Source organism: Heptranchias perlo, chromosome 3 (assembly GCF_035084215.1).
Source record: "Heptranchias perlo isolate sHepPer1 chromosome 3, sHepPer1.hap1, whole genome shotgun sequence".
NCBI lineage: Eukaryota > Metazoa > Chordata > Chondrichthyes > Hexanchiformes > Hexanchidae > Heptranchias > Heptranchias perlo.
In genome coordinates, this window is record NC_090327.1 from 51,830,997 (window position 1) to 51,853,927 (window position 22,931).

Here is a 22,931-nt window from a genome sequence, read left to right on the forward strand (position 1 = left end):
TATCGCTTTCATTTTGAATCCAACATCTCGAAGGCAAACCACTCTGCAATTAATTGCTTTTGAGAAAGCTGCTATTAAAAATTTTTAAATTCCCCAAAGTCGGTAGTAATACTGGACACCAGGAATTCATAGGCAACCCTTGTACCCAGCGTTTCTAAGGTGCAAATAAATTCCTTCATCTGCATGATATTATAATACACCCACCCATTTATGGGCAGGCGTATTATGCACCCACCCCCACTTCTGACATCATTTTTGACAGGTAGAAATGGGCTGGGGGCTCAGCATAACTGGGTCCTGCCTCAAGCCTACCCAGATAATGTTACTTATATGACCCAGGACCGTGGAATTTCTGGGCTAATATGTTGAAAGGTCTTAATATATGAACCATGATATCATGGTAATTGAAATGAGCAAATGGGAGCAAGGAACTTAGTGCCACACTATAATAGACCACATCTATTTCTTTCCTGTGACTTGGGTTCTGCTGATAAAGGGAAAATGTCATCTTTCTGATGTTTGCAAAGTTCCTAAGGGAAATGTGTTGGGAACAGTCTCAATGTATTTCCTGGTGGACATGTCATTCAGAGAAACTAGGAGTGTAAAGAATATAATCATCACATAGGTACAGAACAGGGTGCTTTGCGAGGTTGGGTGTAGGCATATTGCTAAAGACTGTCAGGGGAGCTTCTGGTCCATGTTATAATTGAACTGGGGATGCTCAATGTTAGTACTGCATTGGCTGCCAAAAGTGGGGGGAGAAAAAAGTATTCCATTCCTCTCACTGACATTGTTCACCATGATAAGTAGGAAAAATCCCTAACCTTAAAAACAAATAAACAGTGACAGTGGTAAATATAAGTCCAGCAAGGTCTCTGAAAAGTGACTGGATTTTTGTATTCATCAATGGAATAATATTGATGAGGAAAACAGGCTAGAATTTCATCCATTGATTATGAATGGGTGAAAAAATTAAACTGTGCCAAGTAACAATAAGAATATAAAAATAGATATTGTACAGTGGTTTCTGAAACTGTCTCCTGGGTGGTGATGAAATCTTAAACAGTAACAATATAGTAATGATGTCATCTGGCTAGAAGATGCAAGGCAAAGTTTAAAATACCTAGCAGTTTTTTATTATTTGTGGAAATATTTTTCTTATTAATAGCATTTTTGTTTGCATTTAATGTTGTTGGAGCAAATCTTTTATTTAGTTCAGAAATTGTATTTATTTCTAGTAGAGGATGTTTAATTTCTTCTGACAAACACAGTAAAAAAGCAGAATTGATGCCACTTATAGGCCTCTGTTAAGATAGAACCTTTTGCTCATTCCTGTATGCTATGTTTAGTGCCAGGCACTTCAAATTCCTCAGTATGTGAGGCTTATTAGCACATCTGACCAGATTAAGAACATAGAACCAGGACTAGGCAATTTGGCCAATTGAGCCTGCTCCACCACTTTGTTAACCGTATTACTCTAAAGAACTTTCCCTCATTTAGATCTCTCCATACCATCTGCCTTTCCTCAGCTCAGGACAGGCAAATAACCTGTTCCAAGGCCGCTGCTCTGTAACTAGCTGTGTTTGGAGATGGTCTTAAATGAGGATGGTTCTTCCATCAGGGAGGTGCTCAGGCTCAGTTTGGTAACTTCACTTATCTCCAGATCTTATGTCATGTAATTTCATGATGAATCGGTGCAGCGACATAGAACATCTCTCTTCTCTCAGTCATCATATCAGTGATGTGACCTGTATTTCTGAAAACAAATGAAATGTGACAGCAGCAGCAGTGATAATGTAAACAACTTGCCACCCGAGCGTAAAATTGGTGTTGCAGATCAGCAGCTCGTTGAAATCAATAGAAATGAAAATCAGACAGTTTCCCTAACGGGCAGCCGATCTGCAATGCCTGTTTTGTGCTCGGGCAACAAATTGAAAATCTACCCTATTGCAATTGTTTTCAGTACATTGCAGTTGCTAAACTAACTGTTATACATTTAACAACCATTACCATCTCTCTTCTTCTCTAAAGTATTTGATGAAGCCTTTGCAGAATTCCAGAGGCTCAAGTAAGTACAACGATTTTACTAAATGTGTGCATTTTTTACATTTATTTATTCTCTTCTCTCCTGAAGACATTGACTCCTTACTGGTGTATGAATCCACAGGTGCTGGTTTCTTTCACTACTTCACCTAAGTGGATATTCTTTATATGTGAGCTCAGACTGAGGCATATACACTAGCCCAGAAATTGCTCCAAACGGTGAACCAACAGCCCTCGCCGCTCCATAGATTTGTACTAACCTACTAACATGCACGCAGTAAAGATCGCAGTATTTCCTCTTATAGGAAGCGGAGAAGGGCCGAATGTTAGCTCCAGCGAAGCTAAGACCCCTGGGAGAAGCGAGAGGATCGCTCTCTCCCCTTGATCAATCAGATTGCAGCTTTTTTGACAAGTTGTGAGCAGTTTCTGCAAGCTAGAATATAATATCCAGGAAGTGAAAGGTACAATACAAAAATCATTTGTAAAAACAGTTATAGTCAATGGGGGAAAAAAGGGTAAGAAATAATCAAATTGGAGAGACAGAAGGAAAAAGTAAAAACATTTTTTTAAAATGTTTAAATTAATTTTTTTTAATGAGCAGGAACTATTAAAATAAGGAGTAATGAGACTCCACATTTTTAAAAGTTAATTTTTAGTTGTTTGGCAGTCATTAAGACTTAAGACTGTTAAAACTTAGTTTAGACCTGATGTTTTTAAGCATACCTGTTTTGTGGTGATATTAATTACTTTCCAATTGGGCAGAAGAGCAAGTTGGCGCTGGTCTATTGATCCTGTTGATTGCAGCTGGTGATATCCCTTTAATGCGAACCTGTCAGATCGCCAGCGAATCAGTAGGAGCAAGTTCCTGCACATGTGTGAACACCGGAACTTGCTCCTCGATTTCACCACTAACAACGGCGAGCGCTGTTGAGCTCACCATTCTTTTTTAAGCAATTTCTGGGCCAATGTATGCAAACATGCACACTTTTTATCCTCTTGAGGTGGCAATACATGTGGAGTATGACTAAACATCTATTATCATTTTAAAATGTTGAGTGGGTACAGCATTCCATTTCAAAATGCATTGAAAACATGCATTTTGCACCAATTGACCCATATAGCACTTTTCCATTCAATTTACCTGCAATATGCCTGTAGGCAATGCTATGATAGTGGTTTTCAATTATATTTGCTAATGTTAGTAACACCTCGCTGTAGTAACCCATCAGATGGCCATGCAGTAATTTTTGACTTATTTTTGGATTTGAGATCATGTGGTTTCATGCAAGTGTTTTTGAAAGCTGTTAAAACATGCCATCAATTCATATATCAGAACTATGCTCTAATCTCTGGCCTACACAGCCATTGTTTCACCTTCTCGCATGTATTCCATTGTTTTTCCGCCGGACTAGTAACCGCTTCCTCTCCCAACAATGCGACGATCTTTTGTGTTCCTGCACCTTAGAGCTATTCAACAGTACAGTAACCTTGGCCAGTGGAAACCCCCGAAAAGCACTTATTAGCTCACAAACTCCCCAAGTCCTGACGGCATAGCAGAAAATCGGCACACCAGGGGATCGGCGCCTCACCACAACAAGTAGATATCAAGCTAAACCCTCACCCCATTCCTGCTGAACAGGAAATTCAAGCTAGAAGGAAAGAAAGAACTTGCATTTTTATAGCACCTTTCACATCCTCAAGGCCTCCCAAAGAACTTTACAGCCATTGGATTACTTTTGAAGTGTAGTCACTGTTGTTTTGTAGGGAAACACGGCAGCCAATTTATGCACAGCAAGCTCCCACAAACAATGAGATAAATGACCAGTTAATCTGTTTTATGTTGTTGTTTAAGGAATAAATATTGGCCAGGACACCAGGAGAACTCCTCTGCTCTTATTCAAATAGTGCCATGAGATCTTTTATGTCCACCTAAGAGGACAGACAAGGCCTCGGTTTAACATCACATCCAAAAAGTGGCACTCCTCCCTCAGTGTCAGCTCAGTCTATGCAAGTTCTTTGATGCAAAGCGAGAGTAATACCGCTGAGGTGACACTTCTAGCTGGAGGAATCAGTACTCTCCACCACCTCTTCAGTCCCTCCCCACTGAGCAAACAAGTGGGGCTGAGGGGCAAAATACTTAAACTCTCCATCACCCCTTCCCAGACCCACTAAGCTGCAAGACTTCTCTTATCCACCTTCTCTTATATCCTTCCCCATCCTCTTCCTCCCATTCTCTTCCCCTCTCCATCTCCCTCCTCCTCCCCAGGTCCAGTTAGCTCCCTGCCCTGTAATCCTGCTTGACTTGAATACTGCCCTTGGTCTTGAGTTTCCGTGTGCAACACTTCAGGCAATCAAACCAATATTCATAATATTTCTTAAATAGTTTCTTTTTTAAAATGCTGCTGGCTCGATCATCTTGTCCTTTAAATTCATATCAAATCAGTCACTATTTAAGGAACTGTACACATTCTAATGTCCTACTGGTAGTGAAAAGAAAAACCACAAAAGACAGCAGATCGTCAGGCCGTTGTAAAATTTGCCCAATTTTTATCTCATTAAAATTACGATCTGCTCCGACAGATTACTACCCAAGCAGAGAAGGTGAAAATTACCCCCAGTATAATTAAAACAGGAGCATGGAAACTGTGCTGCTTTTTTTTAAATATTCGTTCATGGGATGTGGGCGTCCTAAGTGGGTTTCCCTGGATCAGCATCACTTAGGAAAAGGACAGTTCTCTGTCCATCAAGAAAGGGGACTTGGCTATTCCTGCAATTGTACCACGTTCTTCATTCTGTAAAAGTGGATTAAGCAACTAGGTACAAAAAGCTAACACAATCACAATTTGTTTTCTTTTACTAGTAATTATTCCTTAACATTTTTTACTGTTTGCGCTATGCATGTTGGAATTCTCCCTATTCTAACAAAACTGCTGGCAAGTTAACGCGATAAAAATAGAAGGGGCAAGGAATTACATGCCTATCACAAACAAAGTCTTTAGGCTGACAGATACTAGAAGAAAGCTGTGCAGATGTAATTTGGCCTTTGCATTAAAAAATGAGAGAAATAAGGCTGAATGAAAAGTTTATTAATAAGCTAAATGTTACTCAAACTTCATACAGTAGGCCAGTTTTGAGATAACATCTGATAAATTAGTTGCCCCAAACACACACACATCCTGTAGCTTATAAATTCAAGCATATTTAAATCACCAAAACATTAACTTAATGCATCTTTTGAACAACGTGAAATACTGACATTAACAGTTTTTAGTGATCTTGTGAGCCTCGTTACAACTACATTTTGCATTAAATTCGGTCCGTTGTTTAAACCATTTTCTAATTTTAGTTATGTCAGATGCAAATGTAGATGGTTACCTTTGTAATGGAAACAAAACATGCTGGAAATACAAAGCAGATCCATAAGGATCTGTGAGGAGAAAAGACAGATGAAGAGTTGAGACAGAGATTAGTAAACAGTCTTTACCTCTGTGAAATGGGGGTGGTGGAGGGGGAGAGCACCTCTGTGAAAGGGTGGAGTGACTATTCAGGGAACTTTTGGGAAAGTGATAATCTGATTAGTCTGTTGAATACGGTTAAACCTAAATGCCATTTATTTTTCCTATTTTTAAAATGAAAATCTAATAAATATGAAGAAACAAGAGTGTTTTAAAATTAACTATAATATACCAATTTTTAATGTAAAAATTCAAAATTTTCTGGGGAAACGTGCCCCTCGACTATCCTAGCATTTGCTCAACAATGGTGGGCAGGGGGAAAGGGGGAGACATTTGAAGAGAATGTGTAAAATTCTAAATTTGCAACCTACATTCCTGAGATTAGACAGTATCAGTAGTTTATTCAATCCTTATCCAACCTGATGTCCATGCACATGTACTTCTAACAGGTGTTGTTAGATGGTAGTTAGAAGCAGCAACATGTTCAATTTTCCATTCCCTAATCGTAGCCCCTCTACACTGCCCATGCCCAGATCAGCTAATATAACATCTACAGTAGATTGAGCCTGGGATCATTCTGGTCTGCTTGGATGAGCTACTCATACCAACATGCATACGAACATATGAGACATCGGACAGGAAAAGACCACTGGTCCATCTAGCCTGTCCCATACAGTTGTGATGCTTTATGCATCACATCAAGAGACTCCTTAACCCTTAAGTACCACATAGACTCCTGAGAGGTGAAAACCCAAGGCCAATTAGGGGAAAAATATCTGGAAAATTCCTCTCCAATCCCTTTAGGGCAATTGAAACTAGTCCAAGAGAGGTGTTCAAAATCATGAACGGTTTTGACAGTAAATAAGGAGAAATTGTTTCCAGTGACAGAAGGATCGGTAACTAGAGGACACAGATTTAAGGTAATTGGCAAAAGAGCCAGAGGTGACATGAAAAACATTTTTTTACGCAGTGAGTTGTAATGATCTGCACTTCCTGGGAGGGTGGTGGAAGCAGATTCATTAGTAACTTTCACAAGGCAATTGGATAAATACTTGAAGGGAAAAAATTTACAGAGCTATGGAGAAAGAGCAGGGGAATGGGACTAATTGGATAGCTCGTTCAAAGAGCCGGCACAGGCACGATAGGCCAAATGGCCTCCTTCTGTGCTACACCTACTATAAAGAGATCACATCGGCCAAGACTTATACTATTTGGCACTTACCTCTTGTATGATGTGATCATTCCATTAAGCAACTGGGTCATCAGGGAAGCAATGAATTATTTTTTACTGGTTTGTCATAGAACTTGAAGTAACAGTAAATTGGTAATATCTATAAGAAAGTAAAGCATTTATTAACAATTCTATTCACCTCACAGAAATGTCGTTTGTTACCAATATTGTGTGTGTATATTTATATATATATATATATGTATATCTTGATTTGAAGATGCCTACATGGTTAGTCTCAAGAGTTTCTGCATTTAGTCAATCACAAGGAACAGATAATATCACCACACCAATTACTTACTATTTCTCATTTTTTTAATGGATTTCTATTTTTAATATCACCAATAAAAAAAAATCAAAGGTTTGTTTTTATGGCATCACAGTTCTGATGATATCAAAATATCTTTATATTCTCAATATGTATGTACAGAATTACTTTATATGTCAATCAGCAAATTTTGCCTTAATTTATTTTTTACTTTCTTTTTGAATCTTTAATATACAGACAGGCTGCAATTGCTGAAAGAAGTGAGTATTATTTTCTCAGATGTTTTATAAATACATAGCTAATATTTTTATACAAGTATATGATGAATTAAATTGCAGTTTAAAAAATGAATTGCTGAGATAACTGGCATAGCTATACTTAAAATTGTAATTCTTTTATGAGGATTTAAATTCTTTTTTTTTTCTTAAAACACCACAATTTTGCTGGACAGTATATAGGAACAAGTGTAGGCCATTCAGCCCTTTGAGCCTGTTCCACCATTCAATTAGACCATTTCAGTTACATATCTGTAGCTCTGCAATTCCTCTCCTGAGATACCCACTCGGAGGCATGAGAATGTCCTGTGATTGATTTCCCCCCAATTTTTCATTGTCACACATTGGGAAAGCACCTAATTGCCACCTGGGGTCTCCCCTAAGTGACGCAGTTGAGAGTGGGGATTAAACTTGCATCCCCCACTGTCTGGTGCTGACCATACCAGTTACTGTGCCATCCATAACTATCATTTTAGTATCAGGAGATTTGCACTCTACATGTGCATTCAGGTTGTAATGCCTAAGAGAATTTGATGTTTTTTTCTGTTAGATCGTGCTCGTGTTATCGGAGGTTTGCCTGATGTTGTTACAATCCAGGAAGGAAAGGTAAATGTTGTGGAACTGCTGGTTGGCAAGTGTGATGCTGTGTTTCTACGTTTTAACACTGGCCTTTTAGAATAAAATAAAACAAAGCAATTTGAAGGCAGAAATTGAGCATTACACTAAGAAATTATTCAGACATTTTCACACTTCTTATCATGGTAGGTATTGAACCTCTTTAGTTTTTTAATGAGCAACAGAATCATTGTAAGAGCTAATTATAAAATCATTCCCAGTTTATGTGAGTGTAACCACACACTGAAATAAATAAGATGTTTTTAGAGTTTGAAATATCTGCATTTTACTGCTTAATGGCTCATTATGTGCTGGTTAAGAAAAAGATTGATTTTTTTTTTAATTTTGATTTCTTTTTAGTCACTTAACCTTACTTGTAATGTCTGGGGAGATCCTGTTCCTGAAGTTTCCTGGCTGAAGAATGACAGGGAACTGGTGGGAGATGCTCATCTGATATTGAAGTTTGAATCGGGAAAATTTGCTTCCTTCACCATCACCGATGTCAGAACCGCAGACTCTGGCAAATACAGCATCCTCGTGAAAAACAAATATGGCACAGAGACGGGTGATTTCACTGTAAGTGTGTTCATACCTGAGGAAGAAGAGGAGCAAACTGAACAGGATAAAGTGGATTCTAAAAATGCAGCAAAGAAAAAGTGAGGCAATTGTTTTGAGGAAAATAAGAGAAAGCAAACAAGCTCAGGCTAACATATTATCAACAAGTGTGTAAGTTTTGATGTGGAGGTTAGTTTATTGTTACTTGAAGAATGGCGAGACTGAAGGAATAATTTTCAAGCAGCAGTTTTAAAGACTTTCATTGGCTCTATTAAACTATTCACTGAGTGCATCTGAAGCATTAAGTTAAAGAAGTAGAATTCCTATAGATAAGTTGTTAGTCAATTGTTTTTTTTGTGTGTCCCAAATTTCAATGTGAACACCAATTGATGCCGATGCTGTAATGAATAAAATCCCATAGCAATACACTAATAAATGGTGCACATATCCTTCACACTTACCTCCACCTTGTTCCACTGAGTCTTCTTTTGAGGAATTTTGTCACATTTGTTCATCACTTGTTTCTAGTTCATCAGCTCCCATGTTGTATTTAAAGTTGCAGTGTTACTTGTCCAGCTCAACTTTATCCATTGAAATTAATACTCCTACACTGCCAGTCCTGTGCTGGAATGAATCTTGTATGGTTACCATTCAAGGGTGAAGTTTGTAATTAAACCTCCTTTGTAGTACTATCATGTAGTCGAATCTGTCTCAAGTGTCTCCAGATAACACCAACTTGATAAGTTGAAGTCACTACTCTGCCATCTTTGGTGCAGTCCTTTGTGATTGGATTTCTAAGTTCTCCAGTATGTTGTTGTGCTAGGGCTCCAGACATTGAATTAATTCCTGGAGAGAGCTTACTGAGTGACTCTGGGTAACTTCAAAAATCACCCAGAGCTAGACTACTGCAACATAAGTACATAACTGTTACAAGAAGGACAGCTCATGCCAGCCAGTGATAGAGATTCAAATAAGTTAATTAATTCCAGATTTCAGTAATCGATCAATGCCCAAAAGAGACACTGTAATTTTAACATGTTCAACATGGGAGCAGTAATGACCTATAACACATATGGGCTAACTCTTGTTTGTCACTGGTAACTCTTTAATTGCTTAAAACATTTAAGCAATGGTATTTATCTGTCAGTGGTTTCACGTGGTAAATGTGGTTTTGCCTACTTGCATGGAGCGTTGCATGTAACTCATACAGAATTGAGAATATTCCTTTGTACCAAGATGACAGACAGTTTAGCTTTAAAATTTCAAGAGAGGAAACATTGGTAGTTGTTATATTAATTCATCTCTTGATTATTAAAACCATTACTGACTGCATTCCTATTACTACAATAATGATTTATTCCTGCCGGTCTGAAGCACAAGTGCTCCTTGTGTGAACCTTACTAAACTCACCTTTTGTTTATTATGAACCACAAACACTTTGGCACTTTCACATACGTGTACTAATATTGCTTTATTGTTCATGAAGCAAACTTGAATTCATATGATATTCAATGTGCACTAAGTACAGGATGTAGAGAATAAGATTTTGAAGAAATAACTAAGGGAATGAGGTTTCTGATAGTGGCAGTTCTCACGTTTATTTGCATTAACGAATCCTCTCAGAATCATTAGTGAAAAGTAAACAGTAAATTTCAAAGTTATGCTCAGTAATATTTACATAATACATACGATCTTGGGAAACTTTTGTTACCTTGAGTAGTGATGATGGGATCAGACAGAATAGACATTGGCCTGCCGTACCGCATTTAAGTTATGAAAATTGGAAGCGATTGCATTAGTTAATGGACCTAAGACCCAACCTGAGGACTAGTTTTGTAAGAACAGAATTATCATTAATTATTAGAAACGTAGAAAATAGGAGCAGGAGCAGGCCATTCGGCCCTTCGAGCCTGCTCCACCATTCAATATGATCATGGCTGATCCTCTATCTCAATACCATATTCCCGCTCTCTCCCCATACCCCTTGATGCCTTCTGTGTCTAGAAATCTATCTATCTCCTTAAATATATTCAGTGACTTGACCTCCACAGCCTTCTGTGGTAGAGAATTTCACAGATTCACCACCCTCTGAGTGAAGAAATTTCTCCTCATCTTAGTCCTAAATGTCCTACCCCATATCCTGAGACTGTGACCCCTCGTTCTGGACCCCCCCAGCCAGGGGAAACATCCTCCCTGCATCCAGTCTGTCTAGCCCTGTCAGAATTTTATACATTTCAAAGAAATCCCCTCTCATTTTTCTAAGCTCGAGTGAATACAGGCCCAGTCGACCCAATCTCTCCTCATATGACAGTCCTGCCATCCCAGGAATCAGTCTGGTGAACCTTTTCTGCACTCCCTATATGGCAAGTATATCCTTTCTTAGGTAAGGAGACCAGAACTGCACACAATACTCCAGGTGTGGTCTCACCAAGGCCCTGTATAACTGCAGTAAGACATCCTTGCTCCTGTACTCAAATCCTCTTGCAATGAAGGCCAACATACCATTTGCCTTCCTAACTGCTTGCTGCACCTGCATATTTGCTTTCAGTAATCATTTGGCATTAATGGCCCGGAAATTGCTGGAAAAATAATGGCGAGATCACGGCGCCCACCATTATTAGTGCATAAAAAACCCAGCAATTTTTGGCAAGGAAGTGATATGCCATCTATTGCAAATTGCCACAAATTGCTGGATAATTTGCGCCGCTCTGCCGTTAGCCTCGCAAAAAATGAGGCTCGCCGTCAATCTCCCCATGAATGTCAAGAAATTGCTTGATTTGCACCATAAATATGAATGAATCTCACCGCAGCCTTTTAGGGCTGATATTTCATGTCATAAGGACCCTGTTAATTATGTGATTTATGGTCCTGACATGCCACTTAACTTTGGAGGCCTAGAAAGAGAATAATTGAAACTGTGGCGTCTCACTCCTGCGGGTAGTAAATTGTTCCTGGAGGTTTTTTAAATTTCAAATTTTCCGTTTTTTTTCTTACTTTTCCTTTCTGTCACTTTTTTTCTCTCTTAATCCAATCTTTCTTTCCCTCTCTTTATTTATCTTTTTGTATCTAATTTGACTCTAAATCACCTGATTTCCTTCTCTGTCGTTCACTCTGTTTCTTTATCCTTAAATTTCAATGATTTTTCAACATTCGCCCGAATCGGGAGGGAGCAATGGGCGAAGCGATTACAGCGCCCCCCCACCCCGATACCGGTAGAATGAGGCGTCAACCATTTTCAAGTTCGGGCCTTGCTTGCATCGGGCCAGTGAGCTGCTCAGTACTCAGAGTGCTGATGGGTAGCTTGACAATCCAGGGGTGCGGGAAATCTGGTGGTTCCATAGCAGAGCTGAGCCGGATAAAAACTGTAAAGGAAGGGGATCCACTGAGCAGTTGGCGCCGGGTCACAGTCTTTTTGTGGGGCCACGAGAAGCATTCCTGCTCCCCTTGGCCCCACAAAAATGCATTTTTAGTGGCTGTTTTGTGAGCGGCCTCCAGTGGTACCTTTAAAGACCGCCAGTTAGGACATTCAAAGCCATGTACCACTACATGGAGCGCTGGCAGTGCACGGTCCATTCATTTGTAGTGAAAACTGCAAAGAGCATCCTACAACCAGCGTGGCAACCTGATTAGCATAGTCAAGTAGGTTCCCGCTTATTTCGGGCAGGAGCGCCACCCATTTGCCGGAATTGCCTGAATATCGCATCGAGCGGGGCTGAGGCAGCCAAAGGGTTTACACTGGAGAACGGGACAGGTGCTAGTTGAAAATCGCATCCACTGCGTCAAGTTACTAGTGTTCCACAACAGTGTAACCATACTGCAGAGAAATTCATACTGACCCAGAAGAGCATTGAAAGAAAATAATTCTGTAAACACTAATTCATTCAGATGTTTCTGGTTTACTTGGGTTACTTTTGTTCCGCAAATTTGTCCAGCGGCAAGAATCCATTGGTTATGTTGGTTGAACCCAACAGAAATTTAACAGAACCATTACTGTGCAAACATTAGGGGTAGCTTTCAACTTCGGTGGGGGAGTAAAATTAGATGTTTATGAACGGCCGCCCATTATACATCCCGCCCGATTTTCCTTTCCATTGAACTCCGGATGGAACAGGAGTTAAAATCCATGGCTTGTTTCCCACCACATGGCTGTTTTTAACCCCGTTGCTTTCTTGGGTAGTTGAAGTGCCTGCTTGACTCAGACTGGGACCACATGAATATATCCAAATCGGGGTCTTATCGCTTAGCTAGGACCCTGATGCAATTTTAACTGTGGAGTGCTCCTCTGGGTCCACAAAGAAAGTTTGGGTGGCCAATGAATCAAGCTCCAGCCCCCTACAAAAGCCCCCTGAAACCCCCTCCCTCCCCCAATGACTTACCTGACTACCAGCATGGCAACCTCCAGGCCGTCTGATCTTCCTAGGCTTAAAGCTGGTGAGTTGCCTCTGGACGCCCATTTCGGGCAGGCAACTAGCCAATGGGATGTTAATAAGGCCTGGCCATTAAAATGGACCATGCCTCCCACTTCCGCTCTCGGGTGGGCGGCTGCTGCATCCCACCATTTTCCTGCCCAGGAGTTAAAATTACCACCTGTGGAAAGGAAAATCCGGGCAGGGTGTATAACAGGCAGCCAATCCGGTGCTACTAGATTTACGCTCCGGCCGAAGTTGAAAGTCGTGATGCTGATCAATAACAAACGGATGGCAACATGTGGACTATCCAGAATATTCCATCAGTCACTAACTAAAAACACTGTGAATTTAATTGATAGAATTGGGGGAGAGACAGCTACATAGAATCGTAGAAAGTTATGACACAGAAGGAGGCCATTTGGCCCATCATGTCCGTGCCAGCCAAAAAAGAGCTATCCAGCTTAATCCCGCTTTCCAGCACTTGGTCCGTAGCCCTGTAGGTTACGGCACTTCAAGTGCATATCCAAGTACTTTTTAATTGAGTTGAGGGTTTCTGCCTCTACCACCCTTTCAGGCAGTGAGTTCCAGACCACTACCACCCTCTGGGTGAAAAAATTTCTCCTCAGCTCCTCTCTAATCCTTCTACCAATTACTTTAAATCTATGTCCCCTGGTCACTGACCCTTCTGCTAAGGGAAATAGGTCCTCCCTATCCACTCTATCTGGTCCTGTCATAATTTTATATACCTCAATTAAATCTCCCCTCAGCCTCTTTTATTCCAAAGAAAACAACCCCAGCCTATCCAATCTTTTCTCATAGCTAACAGTCTCCAGCCCAGGCATCATCCTCATAAATCTCCTCTGTACCCTCTCTAGTGCAATCACATCTTTCCTGTAATGTGACCAGAACTGTACGCAGTACTCAAGTTGTGGCCTAACCAATGTTTCATACAGTTCTACCATAACCTCCCTGCTCTTATATTCTATGCCTCTGCTAATAAAGGAAAGTATCCCATATGCCTTTTTAACCACCTTATCTACCTGTCCTGCTACCTTCAGGAATCTGTGGACATGCACTCCAAGGTCCCTCAGTTCCTCTACACCTTTCAGTATCCTTCCATTTATTGTGTACTCCCTTGCCTTGTTTGCCCCTCCCCAAATGCATTACCTCACACTTCTCTGGATTGAATTCCATTTGCCACTTTTCTGCCCACCTGATCAGTCCATTGATATCTTCCTGCAGTCTACAGCTTTCCTCTTCACTATCAACCACACGGCCAATTTTTGTATCATCTGCAAACTTCATGATCAAGCCCCCCATATTCAAATCCAAATCATTAATATATATCACAAAAAGTAAGGGACATGGTACTGAGCCACTTTCTCTTGGATCCCATGGGCTTTTACTTTTTTGACCAGACTGCCATTTGGGATCTTGTCAAAAGCCTTGCTAAAATCCATGTAGACTACATCAAATGCGTTACCCTCATCGACCCTCCTTGTTACCTCCTCAAAAAATTCAAGTCAGACACGACCTCCCCTTAACAAATCCATGCTGACTGTCCTTGATTAACCCATGCCTTTCTAAATGACGGTTTATGCTGTCCCTCAGAATCGATTCCAGTAATTTGCCCACCACCAAGGTTAAACTGACTGGCCTATAATTACTTGGTCTATCGCTTTCTCCCTTTTTAAACAATGGTACAATGTTAGCAATCTTCCAATCCTCCGGCACCACGCCTGTAGCCAGGGAGGATTGGAAAATGATGGTCACAGCCTCTGTTATTTCCTTTCTTGCTTCTCTTAACAGCCTGGGATACATTTCATCCGGGCCTGGCGATTTATCTACTTTCAAAAATGCCAATCCCTTTAATACTTCCTCTATCACTATGTTTATCCCAACCAATATTTCACACTCCTCCTCCTTAATTACAATCTCTGCATCGCCCCCCTCCTTTGTGAAGACACACAAAGTATTCATTAAGAACCAAACCCACATCTTCCGCCTCCACACATAGATTACCTTTTTGGTCTCTAATAGGCCCTACTCTTTCCTTATTTATCATTTGCAACCTTTGCATCACACTGACAGATCCAAATGATCAAGTCTGTAATGAGTCTCTGTGGAAAATGAAATATTATTAACCTTGCTTACTGTCATCCTGATTTCTATGTCTGTGGTCAGAAACGTTGTTTTAGGTGGATGGTACAGCTTATTCTCATCTGCGTGCATAAGCTAAAGGAGCTTTCTGAACGCAAGGCTTCCATAACAAGGAAAATAATCTACTGGTTGTTATTTCCAAGGTCATAGAGTACGATTTAGTTTGTTATTGATCTCAATGCATTAAGTCTGTGAAGTGCTGTCCTATTATTTAATGGGGAATTTCAGTGAACACATATAGACAGAGGGGTGCGCATGGGAATAAGGGAAACTGTATTTTCTTCACTAAGGGGTACCTGAAGTGAATAGCGTGCTGGAGATATCGGTAAGGTTCACTGTATACGAGGACTGGAAGAAAAATATTCTATCGTTCTTTTTATTAAAAAAAAGCATTTTAAAAGCATTGATCGACCTGTAAAAAGAGCAAAATACCACCTGGCACTAAAAACATACAGATGGGCAACAGCTCTGCCCAGGCAACATTAATAGGCACCAGTCAAATGAGTTCATCCTGTTACACTTCTGCACCAGTCTTTGGAGCTCTGTCAAGTGATTGAATGTCAAGCCATGCTGGAGTATGGATCTGCAGATGTACAACATCCTCCAATGTCTTGTTCAAGAGATCATTCTTCATGTATGAGCAGTGAGTAGCAGCAGGTTATCCCATGGTGAGGGCCATTACAATCAAGCCCAATCCTGTCCTCACTCAACGTCCACAAATGTGCACTTTCCAGCACAGGTCACCAATTAGCATTTAGGAGTGGGAAGCTTTCCGTGATCATAATGCAATCCATTGTCTTTGCTGAATCAGCTAATCACAGCATTGGCAGTAGATGGAGCCCACTAAAGTTTTTTATAGACCACAAAATGATGACCTTTTTTTGGAAGTGCTTTTAAATGTTCAGCAGTTCAATTTATTTAAAGTAGCTTCTAAAGAACATAATACCTTCCATCATGCTGAACTTTCACAGAAAGAGAAGCTGCCAAATTTACTTTCCATGGTGTAATACAGCCTTCCAATGCAATACTAGACCACTCAGGAGAAAATGCATTCTATGGTGTGGGAGTGGAAGGAATGGCAGTGGGTGTATTGTTCCAATGAAGTGTCCCCAGATAATGACCTTTGAGTTCTGAAGTATATCAATGCAATGCGTTCCATTTGAGCAATCTGGAACCTCCTTTCAAAACACTGCTACAAAAGGTGGATTAGGGTTTCTTCTCACTTTAGCCATTCCATTAGGTGATATCTGCAAAGGCCCACGTTAGCAGATAATTTGGCAGGAGTAGTAAATTCTCCAGTGTATTTTAAACTAGTAGTTGTAATCTGACATTCCACACAGTGCAACGCACATTGCAGCCATTTTTTTGCCACGCAGGGGAATCCAAACCTCCTTCTAATGTTGGACGTAGACCAAACTATCCTGTCAGTGCTTCAGGTCGAAGTTAATTGTGTGGAGCGGGAGCTGTTAATTATTGTATTAAATGCAAGAATGTGGGTTTGCTAAGTTCATATCAATGCAGACAATCTAACTCTTGCAGGCAGGGCTCATCTCTACGTCAGTTGGTTTAGTAACTGACGCATTCATTTGCTAGCACAGTATATTTCATACTCATTAATCAAGTGGGCTAAAACGTTTTCACAGTTGGACATCTGCTTAATAAGCTGAAGTGCACTATAATCAATCAGTTGCCCATTGGTTCATACATAATAAAAAAAAACGAGGCAGATACAGATTCTTTTGTCACATGTTTGTAAGAGGCTTGTTGAAATGCATCACCTCCTTCTTTGAGGACTCCCAAGCAGCTTTGCCATATGAGTGACACTTCATTTCATGTACGTACCAATATTTAATATTAAACAAGCTGTAATGACCCAATGATGAAAAATTAATATGTAATGTTAAACTGGTTAATAATTAGCACCCTAATTCCTCAGTTAGTAGCTGTGCTGTGTACAGAACAGAAAGGCCCCAGATCGATCTCTAGTCTGTGTTGAGCTAGTGGATCTCAGGTAGGGTTGTAGTATGGATGTCACATTTGGCCTTAGTAACCTTGGACTAAGGAGGGGAAAACATCTGCCAAAGTTTCTACCCTTGAAAGCCAACACTATCCTGCTTAAAAGTGTGCATGTTGGGTGACGATAAGATTGAACACAACTGTGAGTAGCTAGACTGATTAGAGATAACATAATGGCAGTAGATAAAAGGGACGTAACTAACAGATGAATAGAAACAGAACCCATATGGATTGAAATAAAAGGTTGGGAAAGATGGAGACTGAGCCTCTAATGGAGTGAAGCGTTAACAGAGTGAGGACTTTCAACTGGGAATTTGGTGAGTGTGGGAATTAGGTGCAGAGGGGGAAGGAGGTGCTAAGTGATTTAAACCAAAGAACTGTAGACTAAAACTGAGTGGAGCATAAAGGGAGCCGCACGAGGAATCAAAAATCAAGAAAAAGTCAAAAAGTGACGTCACAAGACAAGGAGGAGTGCCAAGAATAAGTCAGTAACTATTTAGTTCATTGGTCATTGTTCTTAGTGGTTAGTGTTTTAGTGTTAGATAAACAGTAAAGTGCATTAAAGCTAGACAAACAGTTTAAATAACTGTTAGCTAACACAGCATTACAGCTGGGACCTGTTGCATGCACATCCTAAGCCATGTGGGAACTCCAGAACACTTTGTGTGTCCTGGAGAACCATATGTCATAGAGTCATAGAGTCATACAGCACGGATAGAGGCCCTTCGGCCCATCGTGTCCGCGCCGGCCATCAGCCCTGTCTACTCTAATCCCATATTCCAGCATTTGGTCCGTAGCCTTGTATGCTATGGCATTTCAAGTGCTCATCCAAATGCTTCTTGAATGTTGTGAGGGTTCCTGCCTCCACAACCCTTTCAGGCAGTGAGTTCCAGACTCCAACCACCCTCTGGGTGAAAAAGTTCTTTCTCAAATCCCCTCTAAACCTCCCGCCTTTTACCTTGAATCTATGTCCCCTTGTTATAGAACCCTCAACGAAGGGAAAAAGCTCTTTAGTATCCATCCTATCTGTGCCCCTCATAATTTTGTACACCTCAATCATGTCCCCCCTCAGCCTCCTCTGCTCCAAGGAAAACAAACCCAATCTTCCCAGTCTCTCTTCATAGCTGAAGCGCTCCAGCCCTGGTAACATCCTGGTGAATCTCCTCTGCACCCTCTCCAAAGCGATCATATCCTTCCTGTAGTGTGGCGACCAGAACTGCACACAGTACTCCAGCTGTGGCCTAACCAGTGTTTTATACAGCTCCATCATAACCTCCTTGCTCTTATATTCTATGCCTCAGCTAATAAAGGCAAGTATCCCATATGCCTTCTTTACCACCTTATCTACCTGTTCCGCCGCCTTCAGGGATCTGTGAACTTGCACACCAAGATCCCTCTGACCCTCTGTCTTGCCTAGGGTCCTCCCATTCATTGTGTATTCCCTTGCCTTGTTAGTCCCTCCAAAGTGCATCACCTCGCACTTTTCTGGGTTAAATTCCATTTGCCACTGTTCCGCCCATCTGACCAACCCATCTATATCGTCCTGCAGACTGAGGCTATCCTCCTCACTATTTACCACCCTACCAATCTTTGTATCATCAGCGAACTTACTGATCATACCTTTTACATTCATATCCAAGTCATTAATGTAGACCACAAACAGCAAGGGACCCAGCACCGATCCCTGTGGTACCCCACAGGCCACAGGCTTCCAGTCACAAAAACAACCTTCGACCATCACCCTCTGCCTTCTGCCACTAAGCCAGTTTTGTATCCAAAGTGCCAAGGCACCCTGGATTCCATGGGCTCGTACCTTCTTGACCAGTCTCCTGTGGGGGACTTTATCGAAGGCCTTACTGAAATCCATGTATACCACATCCACTGCGTTACCCTCATCTACACGCCTAGTCACCCCCTCAAAAAATTCAATCAAATTAGTCAGACATGATCTTCCCTTGACAAAGCCATGTTGACTATCCCTGATTAATCCTTGCTTCTCCAAGTGGAGACTAATTTTGTCCTTCAGAATTTTTTCCAATAATTTTCCTACCACTGATGTTAGGCTCACTGGCCTGTAGTTCCCCGGTTTTTCCCTACTCCCCTTCTTGAATAATGGTATTACATTAGCGGTTCTCCAGTCCTCTGGCACATCCCCTGTGGCCAGAGAGGTTCTGAATATATGTGTCAGAGCCCCCGCAATCTCCTCCTTTGCCTCACACAGTAGCCTGGGATACATTTAGTCCGGGCCTGGGGATTTATCCATTTTTAGGCCTGCTAAAACCGCCAATACCTCCTCCCGCTCGATGTTAATATGTTCGAGTATATCACAGTCCCCCTGCCGTATTTCTATGTCTACATCGTCCTTCTCCATAGTGAAAACAGATGCAAAAAATTCATTTAGAACCCCTCCTACATCTGCCGGCTCCACACACACATTGCCATTTTTGTCCCTAATGGTCCCTATTTTTTCCCTAGTCATCCTCTTACCCTTAATATACTTATAAAACATCTTAGGATTTTCCTTTATTTTGCTCGCCAGTGTTATTTCATGGCCCCTCCTTGATCTCCTAATTTCTTTTTTAAGTATCCCCCTGCACTTTTTGTACTCCTCTAGGGCTTCCTCCGTCTTTAGCCTTTTGTATCTGCCAAAAGCCCTCCTTTTTTTCCTAATCCATTCTCGTATATCCCCTGACATCCAAGGTTCCCTGGAGTTCTTGGAACCACCCTTGACCTTTACGGGAACATATTGCCATTGTATGGTCTCAATCTCCCTTCTGAAAGACTCCCATTGCTCCGATGCGGATTTTCCTACAAGCAGCTGATCCCAGTCCATTTTGGCCAGATCCTGCCTTATCCTATTAAAATCGGCCTTCCCCCAATTTAGAACCTTTATTTCCGGCCCCTCCCTGTCCTTTTCCATGACCACCTTAAATCTCACTGAATTATGGTCACTGTCACCAAAGTGCTCACCTACTAGCACTTCTTCCACTTGGCCGGCCACATTCCCTAGAATTAGGTCCAGTACCGCCCCCTCTCTTGTAGGACTTTCTACATGCTGGCTCAAAAAGCTCTCCTGGATGCACGTTAAGAATTTTGTACCCTCTAAGCCTTTTACACTCTGAGTATCCCAGTTAATATTGGGGAAGTTGAAATCCCCCACGATTATTACCCTATTATTTGCACAATTTTCTGAGATTTGCCTACATATCTGTTCCTCGATCTCCCCCTGACTGTTTGGGGGCCTATAGTACACTCCCATCAAAGTGCTTGCCCCCTTTTTGTTTTTAAGCTCCACCCATATGGCCTCATTAGAGGAACCTGCTAATATATCATCCCTCCTTATGGCAGTAATTGATTCTTTAATTAATATTGCAACCCCCCCTCCTCTTATACCTCCCCCTCTGTCTCGCCTGAAGATTCTGTACCCCGGAATATTGAGCTGCCAGTCTTGCCCCTCCCTCAACCATGTCTCTGTGACAGCAACAATATCATACTCCCATGTGTTTATCAACACCTTCAGTTCATCCTCCTTATTCGCAAGACTCCTTGCATTAAAATAGATGCCATCCAGCCTTGCCCTTACATATTTGCCCTGTCTTCCAAGCTGACTTGTTTTTTTCTCTATATTTGGCTGCACATCACCCCCTATTGTAGCTCCACTCTGTATCCCATCCCCCTGCCAAGTTAGTTTAAACCCCCCCCAACAGTGCTAGCAAACCTCCCCGCAAGGATATTTGTCCCGCTCTGGTTCAGGTGCAACCCGTCCGACTTGTACAAGTCCCACCTTCCCCAGAAGCAGGCCCAGTGATCCAGGAAACTGAAACCCTCCCTCCTGCACCAACTCTTTAGCCACGCATTCATCTGTTCTATCCTCCTATTTCTATACTCACTAGCCCGTGGCACTGGGAGTAATCCAGAGATTACAACCTTTGAGGTCCTGCTCTTTAATCTGCTACCTAGCTCCCTAAATTCTTGATGCAGGACCTCATCTCCCTTCCTACCTATGTCGTTGGTCCCAATGTGGACCACGACCTCTGCCTGCTCACCCTCCCCCTTGAGAATGCCCTGTAGCCACTCAGTGACATCCATGACCCTGGCACCAGGGAGGCAACAAACCATCCTGGAGTCACGTTTACGGCCACAGAAACGCCTGTCTGTTCCCCTGACGATAGAATCCCCTACCACTATAGCTCTTCCACTCTTTTTCCTCCCAGCCTGTGCAGCAGAGCTACCCCTGGTGCCAGGAAGTTGGCTGCTGCTGCCTTCCCCTGATAAGTCACCCCCCTCAACAATATCCAAAGCGGTATATTTGTTTGAGAGGGGGACGGCCACAGGGGACCCCTGCACTGCCTGCCTGCTCTTCTTACTCTGCCTGGTGGTCACCCAATTACTTCCTGCTTGTACAACCTTTACCTGCGGTGTGACCATCTCACTAAACGTGCTATCCACGACGTTCTCAGCATCGCGAATGCTCCATAATGAATCCATCCGCAGCTCCAGTGCCGCAATGCGGTTTGTCAGTAGCTGCAGCTGGATACATTTCCCGCACACATGGTCGTCAGGGACACCGGAAGGGTCCCTGATTTCCCACATGGAGCAGGAAGAGCATAACACGGGGCTGGACTGTCCTGACATGACTTACCCTTTAACTAATTAATTCAAATTAAATGAATCCCACCAATTTCACTTCAATTAAAAAGGTATACTCAAGGGCCCTTGCTGAACAGCAGTCCCCCACTACACAACAGAGACCCGAGAATCCACAAACTCTAACCTTAGACAAATTCAGCAGGAAAATATTCACCAGCCAATCACTTACCTCTTCCTTGGTGACGTCCCACTTGGATTACTTTTTGCTTCTTATTCATCTTAGGTCCAGGAGTTAAGTCCCTGTGATGTCGCACAGTAGTTGTCTCTTGGTGCAGGTCTGCTGCTGCTTTTATTCCACAATCTCAGTCTTCTACTCTCAGGTCCACTACCGCTCTGCAGGAAAAGCAAGGCAAAGCAGCACCTCCTTCCCCCAACTCCCACACTTACCGAACTCTCAGCACACTGTGTTGTCCTCACACCGTGCTGTCCGCACTGACAGGCCCCTGTATTTCTACAGTTGAGACTCAGATGAGTCAGGCCTGCCCCACCTTCAAGTACCAATTGAATCTAGCTAACCAATTAACTTGCTACAGCAGCTCTCTGCTGAAGCCTGACAGAAACTTAGAAATTTAAACTTTTAAATTGACCTTAAACAGTTGAAGCAATATGCACTAGATTTAAAGAGATTAACCCTTCAACTCCCACACTTACCGAACTCTCAGCACACTGTGTTGTCCTCACACAGGAAGTGCCGCCAACTGCTCGAGCCCGAGCTCAGAGTTTCTGAGCTTAAAGGGTGGCTGGCGTCACTACAGTGCATACGGGAAGCTGAGAGTTTCGTGGGTAGCATGTTTCAGGAGGTGATCACCCCTCAGCTACAGAGAGTTCAGGCAGAGAGGGAGTGGGTGACCACCAGACAGATTAGGAGGAACAGTCAGGCAGTGCAGGAATCCCCTGGAAGTGTAGCACTAACAAACCACTTTTCAGTATTGAATACCAATGAGGGTGTTCACACCTCAAGGGAGTACAGTCAGGCACCTTGGGAGACTCAGCTGCACAGGGGGGCAAAATAAATGCAGTTGTTATAGGGGATTCAATTGTCAGGGGGATAGACAGGCATTTCTGCAACCGCCAACATGAGTCCCGCATGGTGTGTGGCCTCCCTAGTGCCAGGGTAAAAGACATTACTGAGAGGGTACAAAGCATTTTGACGAGGGAAGGAGAATAGCCAGAAGTAGTGGTCCATGTGGGAACCAATGACATAGGAAGGAAAAGGTTTGAGATCCTGAAGTCAGAGTTTCAGGAGCTAGGGAGGAA

The 22,931-nt window shown here is 42.1% G+C and overlaps 1 protein-coding gene across 4 annotated transcripts in view; it reads left to right on the top strand.

Annotated features, from left to right (window-relative positions):
• The window catches only part of LOC137313965 (myomesin-1-like), a 133,632-nt gene that overhangs the window by 94,017 nt on the left and 16,684 nt on the right, over positions 1–22,931 (top strand). For 2 of the 4 annotated variants that reach the window (XM_067979657.1, XM_067979666.1), the window contains 4 exons: positions 2,032–2,068; positions 7,232–7,254; positions 7,820–7,875; positions 8,245–8,460. In XM_067979657.1, coding sequence (XP_067835758.1) covers positions 2,032–2,068; positions 7,232–7,254; positions 7,820–7,875; positions 8,245–8,460 — 332 coding nt within the window. Of the gene's footprint in view, positions 1–2,031; positions 2,069–7,231; positions 7,255–7,819; positions 7,876–8,244; positions 8,900–22,931 lie in introns of those variants that run through there. The other 2 variants (XM_067979668.1, XM_067979675.1) reach the window with 1 other exon arrangement.